Here is a 21,258-nt window from a genome sequence, read left to right on the forward strand (position 1 = left end):
TGACAAAAGTGTGATAAAAACAAAGAAGCTCTTTAAAAAAGAGGCTATCCAGTTGCATTGAGGCTGCAGAGAGGATATATAGTCTTATTAATAAACAGACGGTTATATACACACAGTAGGTTGGTGGTGTGTACAGGTGGTGGTTTAGTAAATAAAGGCTTTATGTGACCGTGTTAATAACACTGGATGTGACTGTGACTCACAGTGTGAAGGTGTTTTGGTGTAACCGCGCGTGCAGGAGCAGGTGTCGCTTCATTAATTCACAAACAGCAGCTCGCTCCCGCCCTCAGTTCCCGCGCGCCTCCTCTCCTCCGTCTGTCAGCGCGCGGGGGCGAGCGTTAGGATCCAAGGACGGACCGCGGGCTCGCGAGCTTCAGGTCATCTGGAAGTCCGCGAGCATCAACCGGCTGACACGGAGCGCGAGACCATTTTCCAGCACAAAAACTGAATTAAACGATAAAAGAAGAGATGAAAACTGGTGTTTGTTGGGGCACCGGGGTCTGAGCTGAAGCGACATGAGGGGGACACGGTGAATCAACAGGACGAGGCGCGAGAGGTTTCAACAATGTCAGCGGCGTTTGTCGGTTAACCGAATGAAAAACAACCTTTAACCGAGCAGAAGCAGCAGCACAGAGCATGCTTTCATGTCCAGGTGAGACTCTGTGAAGAGACACAGGCGTTTTCACCTGTTCGACGTTTTCATTCATTGATTGAGAAGAGAACAACCAGACCACCTTTAACCTGAACGACCCAAGTCACCGGACCGAACCGGAGCAGAACCAGCCAACCGGTGCTGGTACTATCACCGGGAGCGTTCACTGTGATTTGAATAAATCACAGACGGTGAAATCAACAGGAGACCGAGTGAACGACGCAGTAACGGAATTCTGACCCGAGGACGAGGAGGAGGAAACACCGGGTTGGATCTCAAAGTCTCCGGTAGAACAGGAACCAGAACCAGCTGCAAACAGTAAGACACGTTTTATTGTTTTTATCTGGATTGTTCTGTTTGTCTTTTCTCATGTCCTTTTCATCCTCTTCAGCCCTTTCCTCATCGTCTCCGCGTCTTTTGGCAGCAATAAGCAATAATCTCCATATCATTTCCTTCTTTTCCGTCAAAACAAACATTTAATTCTTATTTCCAGTTTTAATCGTCCTCTAAAGCAGCTTTTCTGTCTCAGCTCTGGGGTTTGTGTGACATCTTGAACTGTCATTATCAGTGAAACAGCTGATTTGTATGTTAAATTGCACATTTAAAGCTACTATAAGGAGTTTTAACATGTTGTGAAACTGGTTCCAATCAACACTGATTTCTCAAAAAATGTAAGTGATTTGATTTTATAGCCTCAAAAAATGCTTAATAATCACCATCAAGTGTTACAATCCGATTTATTTTATGGTGTGAGAAATCAAGTCTGTTTAAAGAGGGGTGTTGTGATTATCTTTTAGTCTTTATTTTGCCTCTCTGGTGTTCCCGTAGTATCTTGATAATTGAATTAAAGCTAAAAAAAACCCCAGTATTTTTCTCACAGTGTTTTAAAAGTCTCTTAGTGGTCTAATTCAAGTCTATCCTTACCGAGCCTATTTAAAGAGTGGTGTTGTGATTTTTTTTTTAGTTCTTTTTTGTCTCTCTGGTGTTCCCTTAGTTTCTTGATACATGATTCACAGCTTTCAAAATTACCGTCATTTTTCTCACAGTTTTAGAATTCCCCTTTTTGTCTATTTCAAGTCCAAATCAAGTCAATTTAAAGAGGGGTGTTGTGATTTTTTTCAGTCTTTATTTTGTCTCTCTGGTGTTCCCATAGTATCTTGATACAAGATTCTGAGCTACAAAAAATCATTATTTTTCTCGCACTGTTTTAGAGGTCCCTTATTTATCCATTGCAAGTTTACCCTTATCAAGTCAATTTAAAGAGGGGTGTTGTGATTTTATTTTTAGGATTATTAGTTTGTCTCTCTGGTGTTCCCATAGTATCTTAATCCATGATTCACAGCTTTAAAAATCATTGTTTTTCGCACTGTTTTAGAAGCTTCTTATTGTCTACTTTAAGTCTTTCGTTATCAAGTCTTTTTAAAGAGGGGTGTTGTGATTATTTTTTTTGTCTCTCTGTTGTTCCTTTAGTACCTTGAAACATGATTCATAGCCTAAAAAAACAGTATTTTTCTCACACTGTTTTAGAAGTCTCTTATTTGTCTATTTCAAGTCTATATCAAGCCAATTTAAAGAGGGGTGTCATGATTTTTTTAGGCCTGTATTTTGGCTCTCTGGTGTTCCCATAGTATCTTAATACATGATTCACAGCTACAAAAAAAATATATTTTTCTCACACTATTTTAGAAGTACCTTATTTGTCTATTTCAAGTCTATCATTATGGAGTCTATTTAAAGAGGGGTGTTGTGATTTTTTTTAATCTTTATTTTGTCTCCCATAGTATCTCAATACATGATTCACAGCTAAAAAACAATAATTATTTTTTTCACTCTGTCTCAGGAGTCCCTTATTTGTCTGTTTTATGTCTGTCCTTATCATGTCTTTTTAAAGAGGGGTGTTGTGATTTTTTTAGTCTCTCTTTTGTTGCCATAGTATCTTGGTACGTCATTCACAGCTAAAAAAAATAAGCATTTTTCTCACACTGTTTTCGAAGTCTCTTATTAGTCTATTTCAGGTCTATCGTTACCAAGGCTTTTTAAAGCGAGGTGTTGTGATTTTTCTTTAACTCTTTATTTTGTCTCCCATAGTATCTTGATTCATGATTCACAGCTAAAAAAAAAATTATTATTTTCTCACACTGTCTTAAAAAGTCCCTTATTTATGGGTCTTTTTCCTAGCTGCTGTCTCTTTAAGGGTCCCCAGCTCCACAAACCCCCTACCTTATGATTGGCCAGCCCACTGGAGGCCTTCTGTATGAGATGTGATGACATCATTTCAACAAGTCGCGTGGAGATTGAATGTGAAGAGTTTGAGATCTTGTGAATTTTTCTCCTCCCCTCACAGTTTATTTAGGTTATTATTAAGACTGTCATCTCCCAGTTACCTGAAGGTCTCCAGTGTACAGGGTCACTCTTTAAACTGAAACACTAGGAGCTGACAGAGACACATTCCCATCCAGAAATGCCTGTAGTTCCTGCTGTTGAAAAGCACCTTTAGCCTCAGTGACCTCACCTGGTGGTTTTACTCAGGCAGTGATCAGATTGAGGATTAAATGAAACCCTCCTGCCAGCAGATCAGCCACACCTCTGATTCTGCAAAGCTTCAACAAACTCTTAGAAAATGAAAAAGTTATGAAACGAGCTCTTTAGACCCGGTCGGACTCACTGACCGTGTATTGAATCTCATCTCTTCACTCTGACTCCGGTCCGTGTCTAATTACCAACCTCCTCCTCCTCCTCCTCCTCCTCTCAGCTGCGTTTTTCCTCCCATGCGTCTCCTTCAGAAACGAGTGTTAGACCAGTGAAGTGTGTGTTGGTGTTATCGCTTTACAAGATCAAGATTGAGGGCTCGATGATGAGATACGAGAAGCAGCAAGGTTTTATCAACAACTTATTTAGTGAATGTGAGTCATCGGCAGACTGAGCACCCTTTGGCAACAATCGCTGCGAGATTACAAGAGCAGAACGCCGCTTTCACTTCACTGTAAACAGATTAATACATGATAAAAGACGAACTGCGTTGCTACTTCACACCGATACGTGAATCCAACTGTAACGGCTGCAGACCTTTGATGCAAATACTCTCTATCACAATGCATTCACAGAAATGTGTGACTTTCAATCATATCTCATACTGATTCAGACATGAACCCACAGGAAACAGAACAGTCTGTTTTAGATAATCTGCACCTGATTTATTTTAAAACTCTAAAACTTATGATATTTCATTTTAGTCTTTTTTTATAAGCTGGATTGGAAAAAAGCTGAAATGCAGTGATACCTTGAAGGCACCTTGGAAAACCCTTATTTCAGCCTCCGTCTGAAATACTTTTGGCTGCTGTCTCTTAAAGGATCCCGACTCAACAAACCCCCTTCCCTCTGATTGGCCAGTCCTGTAGAGGGTCTGTCAGGGTACTGCTATGGGTAGATCTTGGTGTTTTTCATCTAGCCTGTCATAGACCAGTAAAAAAAACCTTATGGGATGAGCTCATCACTTCAGAAAGTCTCAAAAAGACTTTGTGAAGATCTCGTAACGACCTGGTAAAGACCTCCAGAAGACCTTGTAAAGATCTGGCGAAGATCTGGCAAAAAAAACATAAGAAGACCTTGTAAAGATCTGGCGAAGATCTGGCAGAGACCTTGAGAAAACCTTGTAAATATCTGGTGAAGATCTTGTAAAGACCTTGGGAAGACCTTGTGAAGATCTGGCAAAGACCTCAAGAAGACCTTGTAAAGATCTGGCAAAGACCTCAAGAAGACCTTGTAAATATCTGGTGAAGATCTTGGAAAGACCTTGAGAAGACCTTTTGAAGATCTTGGAAATACCTTGAGAAGACCTTGTAAATATCTGGTGAAGATCTTGGAAAGACCTTGAGAAGACCTTGTGAAGATCTAGGGAAGACCTTGAGAAGACCTTGTGAAGATCTGATGAAGATCTGGCAAAGACTTCAAGAAGACCTTGTAAAGATCTGGCAAAGATCTGGCAGAGACCTTGAGAAGACCTTGTAAATATCTGGTGAAGATCTTGTAAAGACCTTGAGAAGACCTTGTGAAGATCTTGTTAAGACCTTGACAAGACCTTGTGAAGATCTTGGAAAGACCTTGAGAAGACCTTGTGAAGATCTAGGAAAGACATTGAGAAGACCTTGTAAATATCTGGTGAAGATCTTGTAAAGACCTTGAAAAGACCTTGTGAAGATCTGGTGAAGATCTGGTGATGATCTGATGTAGATCTGACAAAAAAAACCATTAGAAGACATTGTAAAGATCTTGTGAAGATCTGGCAGAGACCTTTAGAAGACCTTGTAAAGATCTGGCAAAGACCTTGAGACGACCGTGTGAAGATCTGGTGAAGATCTGGCAAAGACCTCGAGAAGACTTTGTGAAGATCCGTGTAGTTCTGGCAAAAACCATAAGATTTAATGATGATCTTGAGAAGACCTCTCAAAGACCTCGTTAAAATCTGGCAAAGACCTTGAGAAGACCTTGTGAAGATATGTTGAAGTTCTCATGAAGACCTGGTAAAGACCTGGTGAAGATCTAACAAAGACCTTTCAAATGTCCTGTAAAGATCTAGTGAAGATCTGGTGAAGACTACTTAAAGACCTGGAGAAGTTCTGGTGAAGGTCTGGTGAATATGTCTTTAAGACCTTGTGAAGATCTGGTGAAGATCTAGTGAAGATCTGGTGTTCCTAACAGACTGTGTTAAACCGTTGGCACACATAATCATTGATTCCTACGACATGAAAATCTGCACCATAAGTGTGACACAGACATGATAACACACAGTTGTACTGTATCAACTTCCTGTCCTGTGAGTTTAAAACACTGTTTTTGTAAATGGAGTCTGGTGGCTTTAAGGAGACTGATGTAACGAGTCCGTCTTAGTCTAATAAGGAGTGTCTTCATCTTTATTAAAATGGTCTCGCTCCATAGGGAGTCTTTCTTTTATCTTCAACACATTCAGACCAAAATTTGAGCCTGTCAGCTACAAAAAGAAGACTGTTCATTGAATCTTCTTTGATCAGACACTTTTAGCCCCTCAGGATAAAATCAGAGCCATAACAACCAGTTTTGTGGAGCAATCCGCTGAAACAGCGACATAATGTTTTATACTTATTAGTCATACAGACCCTGGAATATGTCAGAGTGGGTGTGACAGCTTAATGATCCATGTTCTCACATTCCCACACTGGAGACTGTTGGTAAGAGTTCATAAAAAGAAAAAAAACAGTCTGCACACAAAGCCGATGGTTGGTGAGACGGAGAATGATAACTCAGTTTGATCTGCAGCCGGCGGCAGCAGCAGCAGATCGACAGCAGCAAAGCATTATTGATCGCTCCGCTCTGAAATGTCTCATTAACTGTTTGACGGATTGTAATGAGATGTGCTTTGGACATTAATGTTCCCTTCAGGATGAATAATGTGGCTTTGATGATGCTCAGTCTTTCATTTAGCGCCATCAACTGGTTCGTATTGAAATGGTCAAACGACTTAGTGAGGAACAAATCTCAGCAGCCTCTGCTCAATTTTAGACATTAACTGCCAAACACCTTAAGTAAGCATGCTAATGGAGTGGGACAAGAAGAAACCTTTTAGAAAACAAAGGTAATGAGGATCTGCAGTTCCTCTAGTGTCCACTAGAGGCTGGCCTCTAGAGCAAAGGATCTCCATTAACACCCATGTTAAAATGCAGACTTTGACTGCCAATTAAAACACATTCAAAGCCGTCTCAACATAAATTTTGGCAGGTTTTAGCATCTTGGCTAACAGCTTCAATGTGTCTGCATGTCAGATAAGTCAACCAGACCCTGATTAAGCCTGAATGTGCAAAACTTGTAGCCTTGATATCTTTAAAATTAGTGGGTTGGAAATAATTTTCTGAAAACATGTTTGCTAAGGCTTGTTTTGTCCAAGTCTATGTGCTCAGTTTTTGGGGACTCACTTGTTTTGCCACTGGACAACTTTTTGTAATCTCAGGCAGGGCTGATTGGATGTATGATTCTACTCATCAGGTCACGTTTTAACCCTTCTTCCTCTTCCTCCTCCTCTTCCTCAGTGGAGCTCCGGGGCATGCTTCTTCTCACCGTCCTGCAGTGCTGTTCAGTCGCCCGCTGCGGCTGCGAGCCTCGGCTGGTGAACATCGGCGCCGTGCTGAGTCAGAAACGCTACGAGCAGGTGTTCAAGGACGCCGTGAGCCAGGCCAACACGCTGTACGGGAAAGACAAGTTCAAGATGAACGCCATCTCCGTCACACACAAACCCAACGCCATCCAGATGGCGCTGTCCGTCTGTGAGGACCTCATCTCTAACCAGGTGATGAAACACAAACATAACAATCACTTCTCAAACTGAAAGTTGATGCAAATTTACGCTGATGAATAAGAGTAACTTTCTCTGAGCGTGACCTGACTGCAGTGACAGCTTTGGCCTCCAGGGTCGGCCATTTAGGCAGCATGGGAAGTCTTAATTCTTCCATCTTCTAAGTCACTGTGATTTTCAGCGCGTTGCTGGCTCTCATAATCACTCATCTTTACGTTCTTTTTGCATAATTCGTCCTGGCAGACTACCTGCGTTTGTTTATATCTGGCACGCCGTGCACGCGGACTGATACACTAAGCGGCGAGCGCCTCGTAGCCAGCTGTGGCTCTGCAGCGGAGGTAGCGCCGTTTTACGACACGATGAGAACTAGAGCCTTATTTAGCGGTGTTTTTGTGTTTTTGGTCTAGTAAAATATGGCCCCGTCTGAGTGCAGAGGAAACCTGCAGAGGAGCAGGGAGGGGGTGTTTGGTGCGAGCGCCCTGGGCTTCTGCTGCACAAAATCACTGCTGTAGGGGTAATTTCTGCCCTAAACCTTGTGATAGGACCCAACTTGTTCCATCCCGGAGTATCACTTTAAGTGTTTTAACGTAAGGTTGATGAAGAGATGCTGGAGTAGGTGCAAGTTTCTAATGAACTGAAAAGTCTTGAATCCTACGTGCTGATCAGAACATCATGATCCCAGAGGCTGAGGCTAAATAATGTTTATATTCTTAGTTTTCAGCTTCCTGTTTTTTGTATTTTTCAATGACTTTCGTTTATCTCCACCACCATTACAAAGAAGGGTCTAACTCTGTTTTTGAGCCTAGATGAAGAGAATTGTTAGCAACAGTCTAAAGATGCTATTTTTAGCATCTCACCTACTTAACTTGTGAGATGCTGAAGTTTGAGCTTCCCTTGTCTTCTCTTCGACGGCTCTTTAACACATCAAACATGTTTCTCTGCTCCTCCAGCTGCGTTTGATCTAAAATCTTAGTCAGCGAAAGTCATGGTTTGAAGAACCTCTCTTTGCATCTTTGGCATATCAATAAAAAAGCACCAGTCGGCCTCTCAGTCCTAAACTGTGTTTCAACCACAGGGTCCAGGAGATTTTGTTTCCTGTTAAAACGTTCCCAAGATCTGCCTGGTACCTGGCAATTGATATCGGTACTCAACGGTACCAGTTGTTGGCTCTTTTTTGTGTTAATGTGGTAAAAAATATAAATTTGTTTAATAATAAAATCTCAAAGTTTTTCGACTTAACATATTTTTTCTTCAGTAAATAACCTTGAGATGCTGTGTTCATGTCCAGCATGGAAAATTACCTATTCTCCAACTCCCTCAAAGTCACAAAGATGGGTTTAGGAACCCTAAACATGGCACCTTTTGGTTTTACGTGACTTGGTACCTGGTACTACAGACAGAATTTGGTCGTACCTATAAAAGTACCTTAGCCGTGTTTGAGCTTCAAAAGAAGACCGTTAATGATCCTCATTAAACCCTGATCTGATGAGCAGATTATGACCATAGACTGTAACAAAAATGGACGTCCGCTTGCTCGGCTCAAAGTGAGGTCTCCACAAAAACTGCTCCCCCTGGTGGCTGGCTGCAGTATAGGTTAAAAAATCCGGCTTTCCAGTCATTCCAGATGGGCTGTGGTCAAACTTTGATAAATTAATACACCTGGTTGAAATGTTTCTCATTTCTGATTGTTGTGGTGATTTGAAGATATCATTTTGCTGTCTTGTATCCAAGTCCTCTTTTTTTCTGAAAAGTTTCATTTTCATTAGTTATAAGAGGTTAAAAACGAGGCTTTACGTAACGTTTAACGATGATTGACAGCTGCTGTTCTTGTGAATTTTTTCGTGGATTGTGAAATATGTCGGGAGGTAGAGTCAAGAAGTGATTAGACTCTCAAAAGGAGAAAAATCATCGTCTCTACTGCGCAGACTCTGGCTGCCAATGCTGGCACCTGTGACTGTGAAATTTTTGCTTCAAAACCGTACAATGATAAATGGCGGAGCCACGCTGCCCACTCTATATACAGTCTATGATTATGACATGTATAACAAACCAAACCAGGATGACTTCCCCAGGACTTCTTCTGTGTTTGAACAGCTGCTGTAAACTGGATCTCCACTGACACGTTCATCTGAAGGTCTCCAGTTTACAGGGTCACTCTTTAAACTGGAACACCGGGAGCTGACAGAGACACATTCACACTATCAGGCTCAAAGAAGACCAGTGGTTAGAGGGTACTAAACTAATGCTGCGTTCCAATTGTACTCAGGACTGGGAAGTCAGGAGTGATGTCATCTCCGAGTTCAGTGTTCCAGTTGCCAAGTTGGAAAAACTAGCCAGAGCAGCAGTATTTCTGCACATAAACATTGAATAATACTATACATAAGGCTGATTTATTGTGACAAACACCAGTAAGAAATTCTAAGATGCAAAGAATATAACATGAGCTCAATGAATGTTTAAAATGTTTACCCCTGAACTCAGAATTTCCTACTAGGAACTCAGGGGGTGGTGTGTGCTCTTACTTACAAATCGGAAATTCAGACCTCTGGGGGTGTTTCAGCTGGGCGTTCCGACTCGGAAGTCGGAAATCACAGCTGGGGGAGGGAGGAACTGTGGCTGCTTCACCAATCAGAAAATGTTTAGCTTGCAGGCTGTTCCCCCCCAAATTTTCAGGGATAAATTTATCTTTAGGAAGTAAATACCTAACCTAGTTACAAATAGGGATGCATGATCCATTGGTATCAATATCAGTATTGGCCGATGGTAGTCATTTTTCTAACATATTGGTATCGGCCGATATTAACTCGTTAGCTGCCAGTCATTTTCAGAGCATCTCTGACAATCTTTCAAGACCCAAATAATCTTGTTTTCTCTGACTATGTAAACACTAAAACTACCTAAGAAGAGTGGACTCTCTTCTTTTACATTTCTCTTCCTGTTTTTGATCCAAAAAACAGACGCTCTATCCTCTGATCCTCTCCATGGTCGTCTTTTCTCAAGATGGTACGGCTCTTTCTCTTTGGACTACTACAACGCATCATCTGTGTTGAGATTGTTTTTTCTTTTTTTTTTTAACCAACTTGATACTGGTAAATATTGGTTATCAGCCATAACAGTAATATTAATATGGGATATCGATATCAGCCAAAATGTTCATATTGGTGCATTCCTAGTTACAGTAATTGAAATGTATGGAAGAGGATTAAGGCCACAAAAAAAAAAAAAAAAAAAAAAAAAAAACATACAAATTTTATTATAATTACTATTTTTTCTGAGAAAAAAAGTCAAAATTCTGACTCTTCTCTAAGAATTCAGACTATTTTTTTTTAGAAAAAATAGTTATTTAAAGAAAATTGGACGTTTTTTTTTTTTTTTGTGGCCCTAATCTTCCTCCACAGAAACGCATGTTGTTTTGTGGGATAGTTTCTATGGTTGAAACGCCGCCAGATGCCAAGTTCGAGTCATTGTTGCTCAAAAAAATATGGTAAAAGTTTTTTTTAGAAAAATTGAGCTTTTTTTCTTGTTTTGTACAAAAATAAATGAAATATGCAATAGTTGATAATTTTTTTAATTGAAAGGCATTTCTCGACTCCCTTATCAGGGTTTTTTTGAGCCCTGATCTCGAGCTCAGCTTTTTATCTCCTGTACAGTTTCCGTTTCTGAACCACTCAAAGGTAAGACTCTGGACCAAATTAGAAAACTCTGATGTGGGCGCTGAATTTCCATACGAAGTAAACAAGTGCCTTCACACTGAGCTCATCATGCAAAAACAAAAACAAAAACATGCACGAAGCCGAAAAACACGCCGGAGTGTTAACGAATACTTTGACCATCTTTAATCCTCGTGCATCAGTAATCATCTGTTGAGTCGACCTTACACCTGAGGTTTCTCTGCAGAAGAAGAAAATCATCCACAGTTTCTGGTCAAAGCCGCGTCGAGCTGCCCACCATCGTGCACGGATCAGTGACGTCCGATTATTTGGCCCGCTGTGAATTTAAAAGGTCAAAGAATTTGCCTCAGGCTTTCACTTAAAAAAAAAAAAAAAGCTGGCAGCTGATCAGGCTTGATGAAATTAGCAGATTTAAATGTTTAAAATGCTGCAGTTCTGCGTCTCTGACTTCTGCAGAGGAATCGTTTCCTCCTGCACGCTCCTCTTCTGGGTTTAACTTGTTTATGTTTTCCAAAAAATCTCTTAACACATATTTTTCACCCATTACACAACAGATTTATGTGTGTGTCGCGCGGTCCGGTGCAGGACTCAGAGACACAGGACATAAATAAGTGATTTTCACGGCTGCAGAGAGGGAACCAGGCGACGTGCTGGGGGAGAGGGAAACTATTTAGCCGCTCATGAATAATTAATCTTATAACGAAAGGCTAATTTCTTTAATCTGAACTGAGAAGATTTATGGGACACAGACTGAGGGAGAGTCTCAGAGCGAGTCTGGAGTCTGCAGCTCTGGTTCATGACCTGCTGGGCTGATCCGGGTCTGCAAAACACCAGATAATAAAATGAGACTTCAGACGGTAAACTCAGTGAAACATTTTCAGTAGGAGCAAAATTCAACTTTTGGAAACACTTTCAAAGCAGTTTGACGTCTTTTTTCTTCTTTTCTCATTATAAATTAACATCACGACCAAAAAGGAAGAAATGAGGCCTATGGAGGGTCTAAAAGGGTCTGACGGTGGCCTCCCAGGTCCAAAAAACCTGAAACTGTGAGGAAGTTAAAGGGTGAAATAACCTGAGCTATGCTTTCAGAAAACATCCACAAACAAGTTGATTATCTCAACCACTGACTTCAAATCACACCTGGTTTTCTTGCTGACCTTCTGTCTGTGTTAGATTCTCAATTCTGATTGGTCAAAACCCCTCGACAACAGTTATCAACTTTCCTTTACATGAGCAACTCTAGATACCAACTAATTACTCTCCGTACCAAATCAATCCATGAAAAAGAGATCAGACAGTTTATCTTTTGCTTGTTGACGCCACAGGCAGCACTATAAGGTGAAACCATTAGCTTCTGTTCATATCATATTAAGTCATATTAAGCAACAATGTGGCTAAGATATTAGCTTCTGTCAGTCTCCTTTGCGCAATAAAAAAGTAGCTTAAGGTTAGCATGTCTTTGCATCTTTTGGTAAACATTGCTGAATGTAAGCATCTATTAGCATCTTTTAAGTTAACAAAAATGCTAAAAGCATACACTTTTCTTGGCATCTTTTTGCTGAAAATGTGGCTAAAATTTTAGCTTCTGTTAGCATCCTTAAAGTTACCAATGTGACTTAAATGTAATCTCATCTGAGAATCTTCTCGGTCTTTGTAGCTAAAAAATGAGCTCCTTTTGTTGATCAGTGTTGCTAAAAGGTTAGCTTTCTAGTTAACAATGTAGCTACAGTGTTAGTTTCTGACAGCACAGTCTTACAATAAAGCATGGCTAAAATCTTAGCTTTTGTGACATCTTTTTGGTTAATAATGAAGCTAAAATATTAGCTTCTGTCACTCTATTTTTCCACTAAACAATGTTTAAAGGTTAGCCTATTATGGCAACTTTTTTTGCAAATGGTGTTGCTAAGATGTGAACTTCTGTTAGTCCTTTTTTGGGAAAAAAAAGTAGCTTAAAGCTAAGCTTCTGTTTGCATTTATTTAGTTAAAATGTGACTGAAATATTAGCTTCTTTTAGCACCATGTTAAAATATAATTTGGCTAGAATGTTAGCTTTTGTTAACATTTTTTGGTAAACAATGTGACTAAAGCAACTGTTTCTGTTAGCATCATATCAATAAACAATATGGCTAAAATATTAGCTTCTGTAAGTCTCCTTTGCGTACTCAAATAAAGTAGCTCAATGGTTAGCATCTGTTTACATCTTTTGGTAAATATTGCTTAATGTAAGCATCTGTTTGCATCTTTTAGGTTGACAAAAAAAACTAAAAAATTACACTTCTTGGCATCTTTTTGCTGAAATTGTGGCTAAAATGTTAGCTTCTGTTAGCACACTTTAAGTTATCAGTGTTACTAAAACGTTAGCTGCTCTTGCTAGGCACTGAGGCTAAAACGTAAGCTTCTGTTAGAATCTTTTTGGTCATCAATGAGGCTAAACTGTAACTTTTGCCTGACTTTTTTTGTTGTACAGTGCGGCTAAAATGTTAGCTTTTGTTGGCATCTTTCTAGAAAACAATGGGACTTTAATGTTAGCTTTTGTAAAACATGTTTTTGGTTAAAAATGAATATAGAATATTTGCCTCTGTCAGTTTGTTTTTGCTTTTAAAGGTTAGCCTATAATGGTACCTTTCTTTGGCAAATGGTGTAGCTAAGACGTTAGCTTTTGTTAGTCTCAAAAATAGCTTGGAGGTAAGCCTCTTTTGTTTTGTTTTGTTTTGTTTTGTTTTATTTTGTTTTTTTTTTTTGTAAAAATGTGACATACATGTAAGTTTCTTTTGGCACCATGTTAAAATGCAATGTGACTAAAATGTTAGCTTTTGCTAAAAAATTTTTTGATAACTTATGTGGCTAAAGCAACTGTTTCTGATAGCATTAAATAATAAACAATACGACTAAAATTTTAGCTTCTTTCAGTCCCTATTTGGTTAAAAGTGCAGCTGAAAGCTTGTCTTCTGTTAGCATCACATTGACTATAAAGTGTTGCTAAAACATTCGCTTGTTTGCATCATTTTTGTTAACACTATGCCTAAAGCATTAGCTGCAGTAAGCATGCTAAACCAGCAGGCTAAACAACACAGGTGTTTACGTACTGGATCCTTTCCACTAACTGTGGATCACCAGTTTAATGTTAGCTCAACTGCATCAGGCAGAAGAGAAGCTATCGCTAACACTAGCTGCTGTTAAATTACTGGGACTTCAGGCTGTGATAAGACCCCACCCAGAGCAAAGCGGTGTTGAAGTTCTGTGTCTAATAACTATGTGGTAACCATGAGTTATCCCTGATATACAGGAGAAGAAGAAAAGTAGATGATTCAACCTCGTTGCTTGTCTTGTGCACATGATCAAAGGCAGCGTGTGCTCTCTGTTCCTCAGGTTTTGGCATGACAAGGACAGGAAGCAAAAGCAAAGAACTGATCCTTCTGACGGGTCTAAAATCAGTTTTTGGATCTTGCAGCCTGGTGTTGCTGTTTGTGATTCTCCAGGATGACGGCGAGGTGCGAGAAACATACGGCGGTCTGCAGTCTGTGTTTGTGTCCCACGCAGAGCGACAGCTGTCTGATAGGAGCAAGTCCTACACAGATCCACAGCGATCTGTGCCTCATATTATTGAGCGCTGACAGCACACGCTACAAATAGCAAGATTTCTCCACATTTAGCTCTAAAGCATCACTTTTTCTGCAGATTTAGAGAAATATTTGTCAAATAAAGTTGTCAAATATTACATGTAATTTTTTTGTCCAACTGTTAAATGTTGTATGTAAATGTTACAAATAAATGTACTGATTCTATATATTTAGCTACATTTGTAAACTTTTAGTTTTCATTTAATTTTTTTCTAAGATTTCTGAATCTTAAGCAAAGATTTCTAAATATAAAGTTGAGATTTCTAGATCTTAAAGAGGCTGAGAGGAGTTTGAAAGTGATCTTGAAAAAGTCTCCCTTCTAGATATGTGCCTGATCCTAATCTACACTTTAAAGTGGAACAAGTTGGGTCCTATCACTTGGTTTAGGGCAGAAATTACCCCTACAGCAGTGTTTTTGTGCAGCAGAAGCCCAGAGCCCTCGCACCAAACACCCCCTCCCTGCTCCTCTGCTGGTTTCCTCTGCACTCAGACGGGGCCATATTTTACTTGACCAAAAACACAAATAAACGGACTCCCACCAGAAAAATCTGATATCGGTCTGCATTCACGCTTTATTTAGAGAATTTTCAGCGCGTTACTTTCACACAAAAACACCGCTAAATAAGGCTCTAGTTCTCATCGTGTTGTAAAACGGCGCTACCTCCGCTGCAGAGCCACAGCTGGCTACGAGGCGCTCAGTCCAGGCGCGGTGTACCAGATATAAACAAACGCAGGTAGTCTGCCAGGACGTGGCGACCTCACTTCGAGCTGAGCAAGCGGACGTCCATTTTTTTTAAGTCTATGGTTGTATCCAGTAAAAAGTTGACTTGAACAAAGAAAATTTGTTTTGATCTGATCTCCATTTAATTCCAAAACAAACACACGCCTCGCCAAAAGTAATTTACGACTGTGTGCGGAGACTCCGGGCCACAAGGTGGCGAGAGAGTACAATCAAAACAGATCCTCCTCATAGCATCTTTAAGCTAAGGTTTCTAAATATGAAGTCAAGATTTCTAAATCTTGAGCAAAGATTTTCTTAATTTCTAAAAATTATTATCACACTCCCGCCCGCTGGAAGTACCAAAATAAAAGTTTGAGGAAGCGATCCAGCCAAGCAGATTTTGACTTCTTCGATGTTGGCCACAGGATCTTTAACAGGGTGGAAGTGTGAATTTGCACAATAGCGAAATATTTAGGAATTGTACCTCAAGATACAGAAATCTTGACTTCATATTCAGAAATCTTTGCTTAAGATTTAGAAATCTTAGAGAAACATGTATTTTTAGCTAAATATTAAGAATAAAAACTAAATGTTTAGAAACATAGCCAAATATTTTAAACCAGGACATTTATTTATAACATTTATATAAAACATTTAACATTTAAATAAAACATTCAATATTTTTATATAATATTTCACAAATATATTTCACAAATATTTCTCTAAATCTGCAGAAAAAGTGACGTTTTAGAGCTGGATGTGGAGAAATGTTGTTATTATTTGTAGTGTGTTCAACTTTGCAATCAGCGCCCTCTATCATGTTTCCAGGATGATTTCAGCATTTGTTGAGTATTTGACCTTCACGACCAAATTCTTTGACCTTTTATCTACCTGTGTGATGTCACGGTGGTTACGGAGGGCTTTTATTTTAAAAGGTTCGTGTTGTGAATCTCTTAGTTGATGTTATCGTTTGTCACACAGGCAGGAATCAGACGTCAGATAAACACGGCGACAATTTGTCTCCAACAAATCAGCGGCAGGAGAATTGATCGAGACAAAGTCAGAACATCATATTCAACATGCCACCGAACGCCGTCCTTTGTGGAGGAAATGAGGCCAACATGGCGTCAACGTGTCAGACAAAGGCTTTGTTATCAGGGAGGGAGGGGGGTGGGCTGGGGGGGGGGCAGATTAACATCCCCACTCTCGCTGCAGAAACAGAGATGTAATCCGTCCATCCTCCCAGCGGAGATGGACGGATTATGGAGCCAGTAACACACACACACACACACACACACACACACACACACACACACACACACACACACACACACACACACACACACACACACACTCCTATAAAAGCTGTATGATGTTTACGCTGCTGGCAGATTTTCCCTACATGTGTGATGATAAATTCATTTCAGTGTTTCCATAAAAAACTCTTGAAATTTCTGCTTTTGAATCCTGATTGTATCACAATCCCAATATCTCACAATCCAGTTTCAAAAAGAGAAAAACAGAATTTCATTAAGATTTTAAATCATAATCAAAAGACACGACGGATGACTGTTTTCTTTCTGGGGATGAATAAATGAAGACGTAGCGGAGAGGAAGGGGCCGAGGTGACGAGGCGTCGTCACTGCTTTAACTCCTAACAGCTCTCAGCAGACAGAGGCTGTCAGCCTGAGTGAATTAGATGTCTTACTCAGTGAAGCTCATTTGCATAGAAAGGGGCTGTTTTCCACCAAATGAACGCCTAATGACTCATGTAGATGTAGGCAAACAGCAGCAGAGCGCAGACACACATTTCACTCTGCAGCACAGTTTGGGAAGCGTTTAAGCCTCCGAGAATTAGGCCCAATGTTTTTAAGCTCGACTTCACTGTTTAAAGTGTTTTAATCTGTTTAAAGTGATGTTGAAATTTTCTGACTGTTTATAATCCACATTTTAAAATGAGATTATCAGCACCAGAAGGTTTATTTCCAGATGAGTTATGTCAAACGTGACGTAAAGCCTTGTTTTTAACCTCTTATAACTAATAAAAATGAAACTTTTTACAAAAAAGAGGACTTGGATACAAGGCAGCCAAATGATATCTTCATATCACCACAGCAACCGGATATGAGAAACATTTCTACCAGGTGTATTAATTTTTGAAGTTTGACCACAGCCCATCTGGAATGACAGGAAAGATGGATTTTTTGACCCATACTGCAGCCAGCCACCAGGGGGAGCAGTTTTTGTGGCAACCTCACCTCAAGCTGAGCAACATGACGTCCAAATTATTTTACAGTATTTGGTTTTGATACAGAGCCTCAAAGATTCTGCGACTGATCTAATGAATAAAAAAACTCCACTCATAACCAAGTGTTATAGAATAGAATAGAATAGAATAGAATAGAATAGAATAGAATAGAATAGAATAGAATAGAAAATACTTTATTTCTCCCTGAGGGGAAATTCAGGAGTCACAGCAGCAATCAAGAAAACCAAAGTAAGAAAGTGTATAGAAAGTGTAAAAAGCTCCATAAGAAAATAGATGCTGACAGCTTGTCCATCATTGTCCAGTCAGCCAGCCTCCACCTCCACAGGGTCCAGGACTGAGCTTCTTCAGCAGTCTGTTCAGTCTCTGTCTCCTGGATCCTGTCTGCTCACAGCAGGTGAAGCTCTTCACATGTGGCGTTGGCGTCTGATATTAGCTCTGTTAGCCATGTCTGTGAATAGCATGATGCTACTCTGCCCTCTGGTGTTCCCTCTGTTGCTGGGTTAGCACGGCTAGCTTGTCCATCTTATTGGAGATAGATCTTACGTTCCCAATAACGATGGATGGAAGGACAGGTCCATGTCGTCACTTCTTAGCTCACACCTGAGAACCAGCACGTCGTCCTCACCTCCTTCTCCTCACCTTGTGGGAAGACATCCGGTCTAGCACCAGTTAGCATTGACATGCTACAGGCTGCTAATAGCTGATTTCACATGTAAACAATGGTTACATGGTTACATGTAGGATCTCCAGACAAACACAGGAGAAAAAATAGTAAAAAAATCACTGAAGACAGAAAAAGTTTGGTGTCCATGACCAACAAATGATCCCCTCCAAATGCACAGGGCGGCGCCTAGCAACAATTTTCCAAACAGATCTATGTATTAACATAATCAACCTGCTTAATTTTTTTTAAATCAACATAGTTGCATGAATTTGTTCTAAATTATATGAACGTAAAACTTTAATAAGTTAACTTAGATCTAGAAATGGAGTTGTAAACCCTGAAAGCTTTGAGGTAAAGAATCTTCAGGTTTCATCTGATCAGATAATTGAATTTAATTGTTGTGTCTTCTTTTTCAGGTCTATGCCATCCTGGTGAGCCACCCTCCTCAGTCCAACGATCACCTGACTCCCACACCTGTCTCGTACACCGCTGGTTTCTATCGGATTCCTGTCGTCGGCCTCACGACTCGCATGTCCATCTATTCTGACAAGGTAACTTTTATTTTCTACCTCAGATCTCTGCCGTAAACCAAGACGTCGAAACATAAAATCTCAGCTGTAACCTGACAGACGTCATCAGCTGCTCTGCTGTCGGGAACAGAGTGTACCTGATGAAATCTGAGTGCAGGATGTGGATTATTTAGTCCAGTTTGTCCCAGTTCACAGACACTCTCAGCTGTGTGGCTGAACTGGAAACCACTCAGAGTCTTTCTCAGCGTTTCAATATTGATGAAATAATCCAGAGTGTTATCAGTCCCAGAATATCCCGGTCTTCCTCTCCGCGTATTCCACTGGATTCAGGCGAGCGATGAAATATTCACGTCAGGACTTCAGGACAGAGAGGTTTATTTAAACAATCTATAGAGGTCAGTCTGAAGCGTAAGTCGAGGCACGGCGGAGAGGAATCGCCGGTTTGTTTGAGGCGTAACTCCTCCTGCCATAAAAATGTGTCGTCGTGTTTCATCCGGAGTCCATCTGGCCCTCGGGTGCTCGGTTGAAGGCAGGTGCATCTGCTGCTTACTCAACGTGGGTGCTGAAAACCTCGAGTGATGGAAACACGCTACGACAGCTTCATCGCCCTGCTCACCAATTTGCACCAGTGTAATAAGGCCCAGAGTGTTTGATTTGTCACACCAGCAGCAGCTGTTTGATTCTGTCGCCTAACTCCGACATTAAAAAGGTTAAAGGGTCAAGCTACAAATTAGAAACAAAGCAGAATAAGACCTTCCCTGTCTCCCCCCCGGTGTTATCTGTCCATCATGCTCTTAGTCCTGCTTTCATTTGGCATGTCAGTTTTATTTATACAGCCTGGAATCACACACCATGAATCCCCCTCAGTGGTTTCACACTGACTCCTCAGTCCGTACAGAAATATCTCTTTTAAAGGAGTAAATTCAGCCTGGCTCGCTCTGAGAGATGATTAAATCTGAACACATGCTGAAAATGTGAGAGACCAAACACATGGCGACAAATGATGATTAGTTTAACAGTTTAGATCTTAATTTTGGAGGATGTGCTGCAGAGGATGATGTTGCAGAAGTCAAGAGTGGAATAGTGTTTTAGCAACAAAGAAAGAAATGGACGGAGGTGGGCTGTGTTTCTGAGGTGGAAGAAAGCTGTGATGGGGGGCTTGTGAGGGACTTTGGGGCCTGATTATTATGACATGGGTTGTAATTTTGTAAGGAAAAGTTGCCCTCGGGCTAGGCCTGGGCAATAAAACGGGCAATCAAGATATATACCATGAATAGGGATGGGTACCTTTCACATTTGAAACAGTACAGTACCTGGCAATCTACATTAGTACTCAAAGGTACCAATTTTTTGTGTTTTTGTGTGTTTATGTGGTAATAAATATGGATTTGTTTAATAAAATCAAAGAGTATTTCAGTTTAACATATTTATTCTTATTCTTATATAACCTTGTAATGCTGTGTTCATGTCCAGCATGGAAAATCGCCAACTCTTTCACTCTCTCACAGTCACAATGACGCATTTAGGTACCTAAACACGGTACCTTCTGATTTTATGTGAATCGGTATTCGTACTACAGACGCAATTGGGTTGGTACCTAGTTTGGTACCCATCCCTAACCACCAAATAACTTTTCCTGGATAGAAATATGAGACATGGTGGATAGAATTTCGATATAATTCATTAGGTCATGTTTTGACTGACGTCTGATGAGCCAATCCTGTCTGAGAGGAAGACAAGCAAATATAATCATTAAGTGCTCACATAGTGATTCATCAAACCTAAAACTGTTAGGGGTCACTGTTTTGTGTCTATATTTAGCACGTTTGAAAGGCAGGCGCAAACTGGCACAGTGTCACACAGAAACGGCTGAGGTCATTGTGGGCTGAGGTGCAGAGGTGCAACGATAAGTTGACATAATCGACTACGCCAACTATAAAACTCATCGATGCTACTTTTAACAGTTGACGCGTCGTATTATTGTTTTTATTGTTGTTGTCATATGGTGACTTGAAATACCACGCGGTAAATACACATCTGAGACTTCAGTATACTGCATGAGGCTCTACATTATTGGATAATTTAATATGAAAACTAAATTCATACATGAGGAATATTGATGAGGAAAAATCTCTGCGTAACTCTGTGGAGGAGGAGGAGGGGCGGAGTGCGCGTGAATGAATTGAAAAGAGCTCATGTAGAGAAATGCAACTAAACACGTCCGGGGGTCAGGCGGGATCATATAGAGAGCAAATCAAACCCCAATAAGCAACTAGACATCAGAAAACAAGCCCAAAGTCACTAATAAGCTATCTTGCCAACCAATTCTGTGTACAGCAACTTAACTTCCCTGTTACCTGCTCACATGACACAGGGCTGACCAATCAGAGGAGAGAACCTAACTCTGGGTAAATGCAGAGAAAATGCATGAGAGGTCTGCACATTTTAAAGGCCAAATTAGGTTGAAACACAAAATAATCGTGATTAATCAACTAATCAAAAAATAACCAGTAGATTAGTCGACAACAAAAATAATATGTTAGTTGCAGCCCTTAAAAGGTGCAATGAAAATAGTGGACACATATTGTCTATCCAACAACGCCATTTCTGAGCTTTGATTTTTTTAACTAGAGCTCTGTGTTTTCGCCTGCTGCGCTGCTCTCCACCCTTGCGTAATGAACGTTCATTTCCGAGAGCGCAGGAGATGAACCTCCCTCTTTGTTGTTGTTAAAATTGCTGTGATCCATACGTCTGATTTCTCCACCTCCATGGCTTCAAACTTCATTTTTGCTTTATGTCCACCCTGACA

General features: G+C 40.4%; 1 protein-coding gene across 4 annotated transcripts in view; it reads left to right on the plus strand.

Moving 5' to 3' along the window:
- Positions 1-285: 285 nt before the first annotated feature.
- The window catches only part of grin1b (glutamate receptor, ionotropic, N-methyl D-aspartate 1b), a 97,905-nt gene continuing 76,932 nt past the window's right edge, over positions 286-21,258 (plus strand). For 2 of the 4 annotated variants that reach the window (XM_074670066.1, XM_074670067.1), the window contains exons 1-3: positions 286-970; positions 6,712-6,968; positions 18,336-18,470. In XM_074670066.1, the coding sequence (XP_074526167.1) occupies position 970; positions 6,712-6,968; positions 18,336-18,470 (393 nt within the window). In that variant the 5' untranslated portion in view covers positions 286-969. The remainder of the gene's footprint in view (positions 971-6,711; positions 6,969-18,335; positions 18,471-21,258) is intronic. The other 2 variants (XM_074670068.1, XM_074670069.1) reach the window with 1 other exon arrangement.

The sequence above is a fragment of the Halichoeres trimaculatus genome, unplaced genomic scaffold (genome assembly GCF_033239565.1).
Source record: "Halichoeres trimaculatus isolate MK-OKI-2021-1 unplaced genomic scaffold, fHalTri1.1 fHalTri1_scaffold_5, whole genome shotgun sequence".
NCBI lineage: Eukaryota > Metazoa > Chordata > Actinopteri > Labriformes > Labridae > Halichoeres > Halichoeres trimaculatus.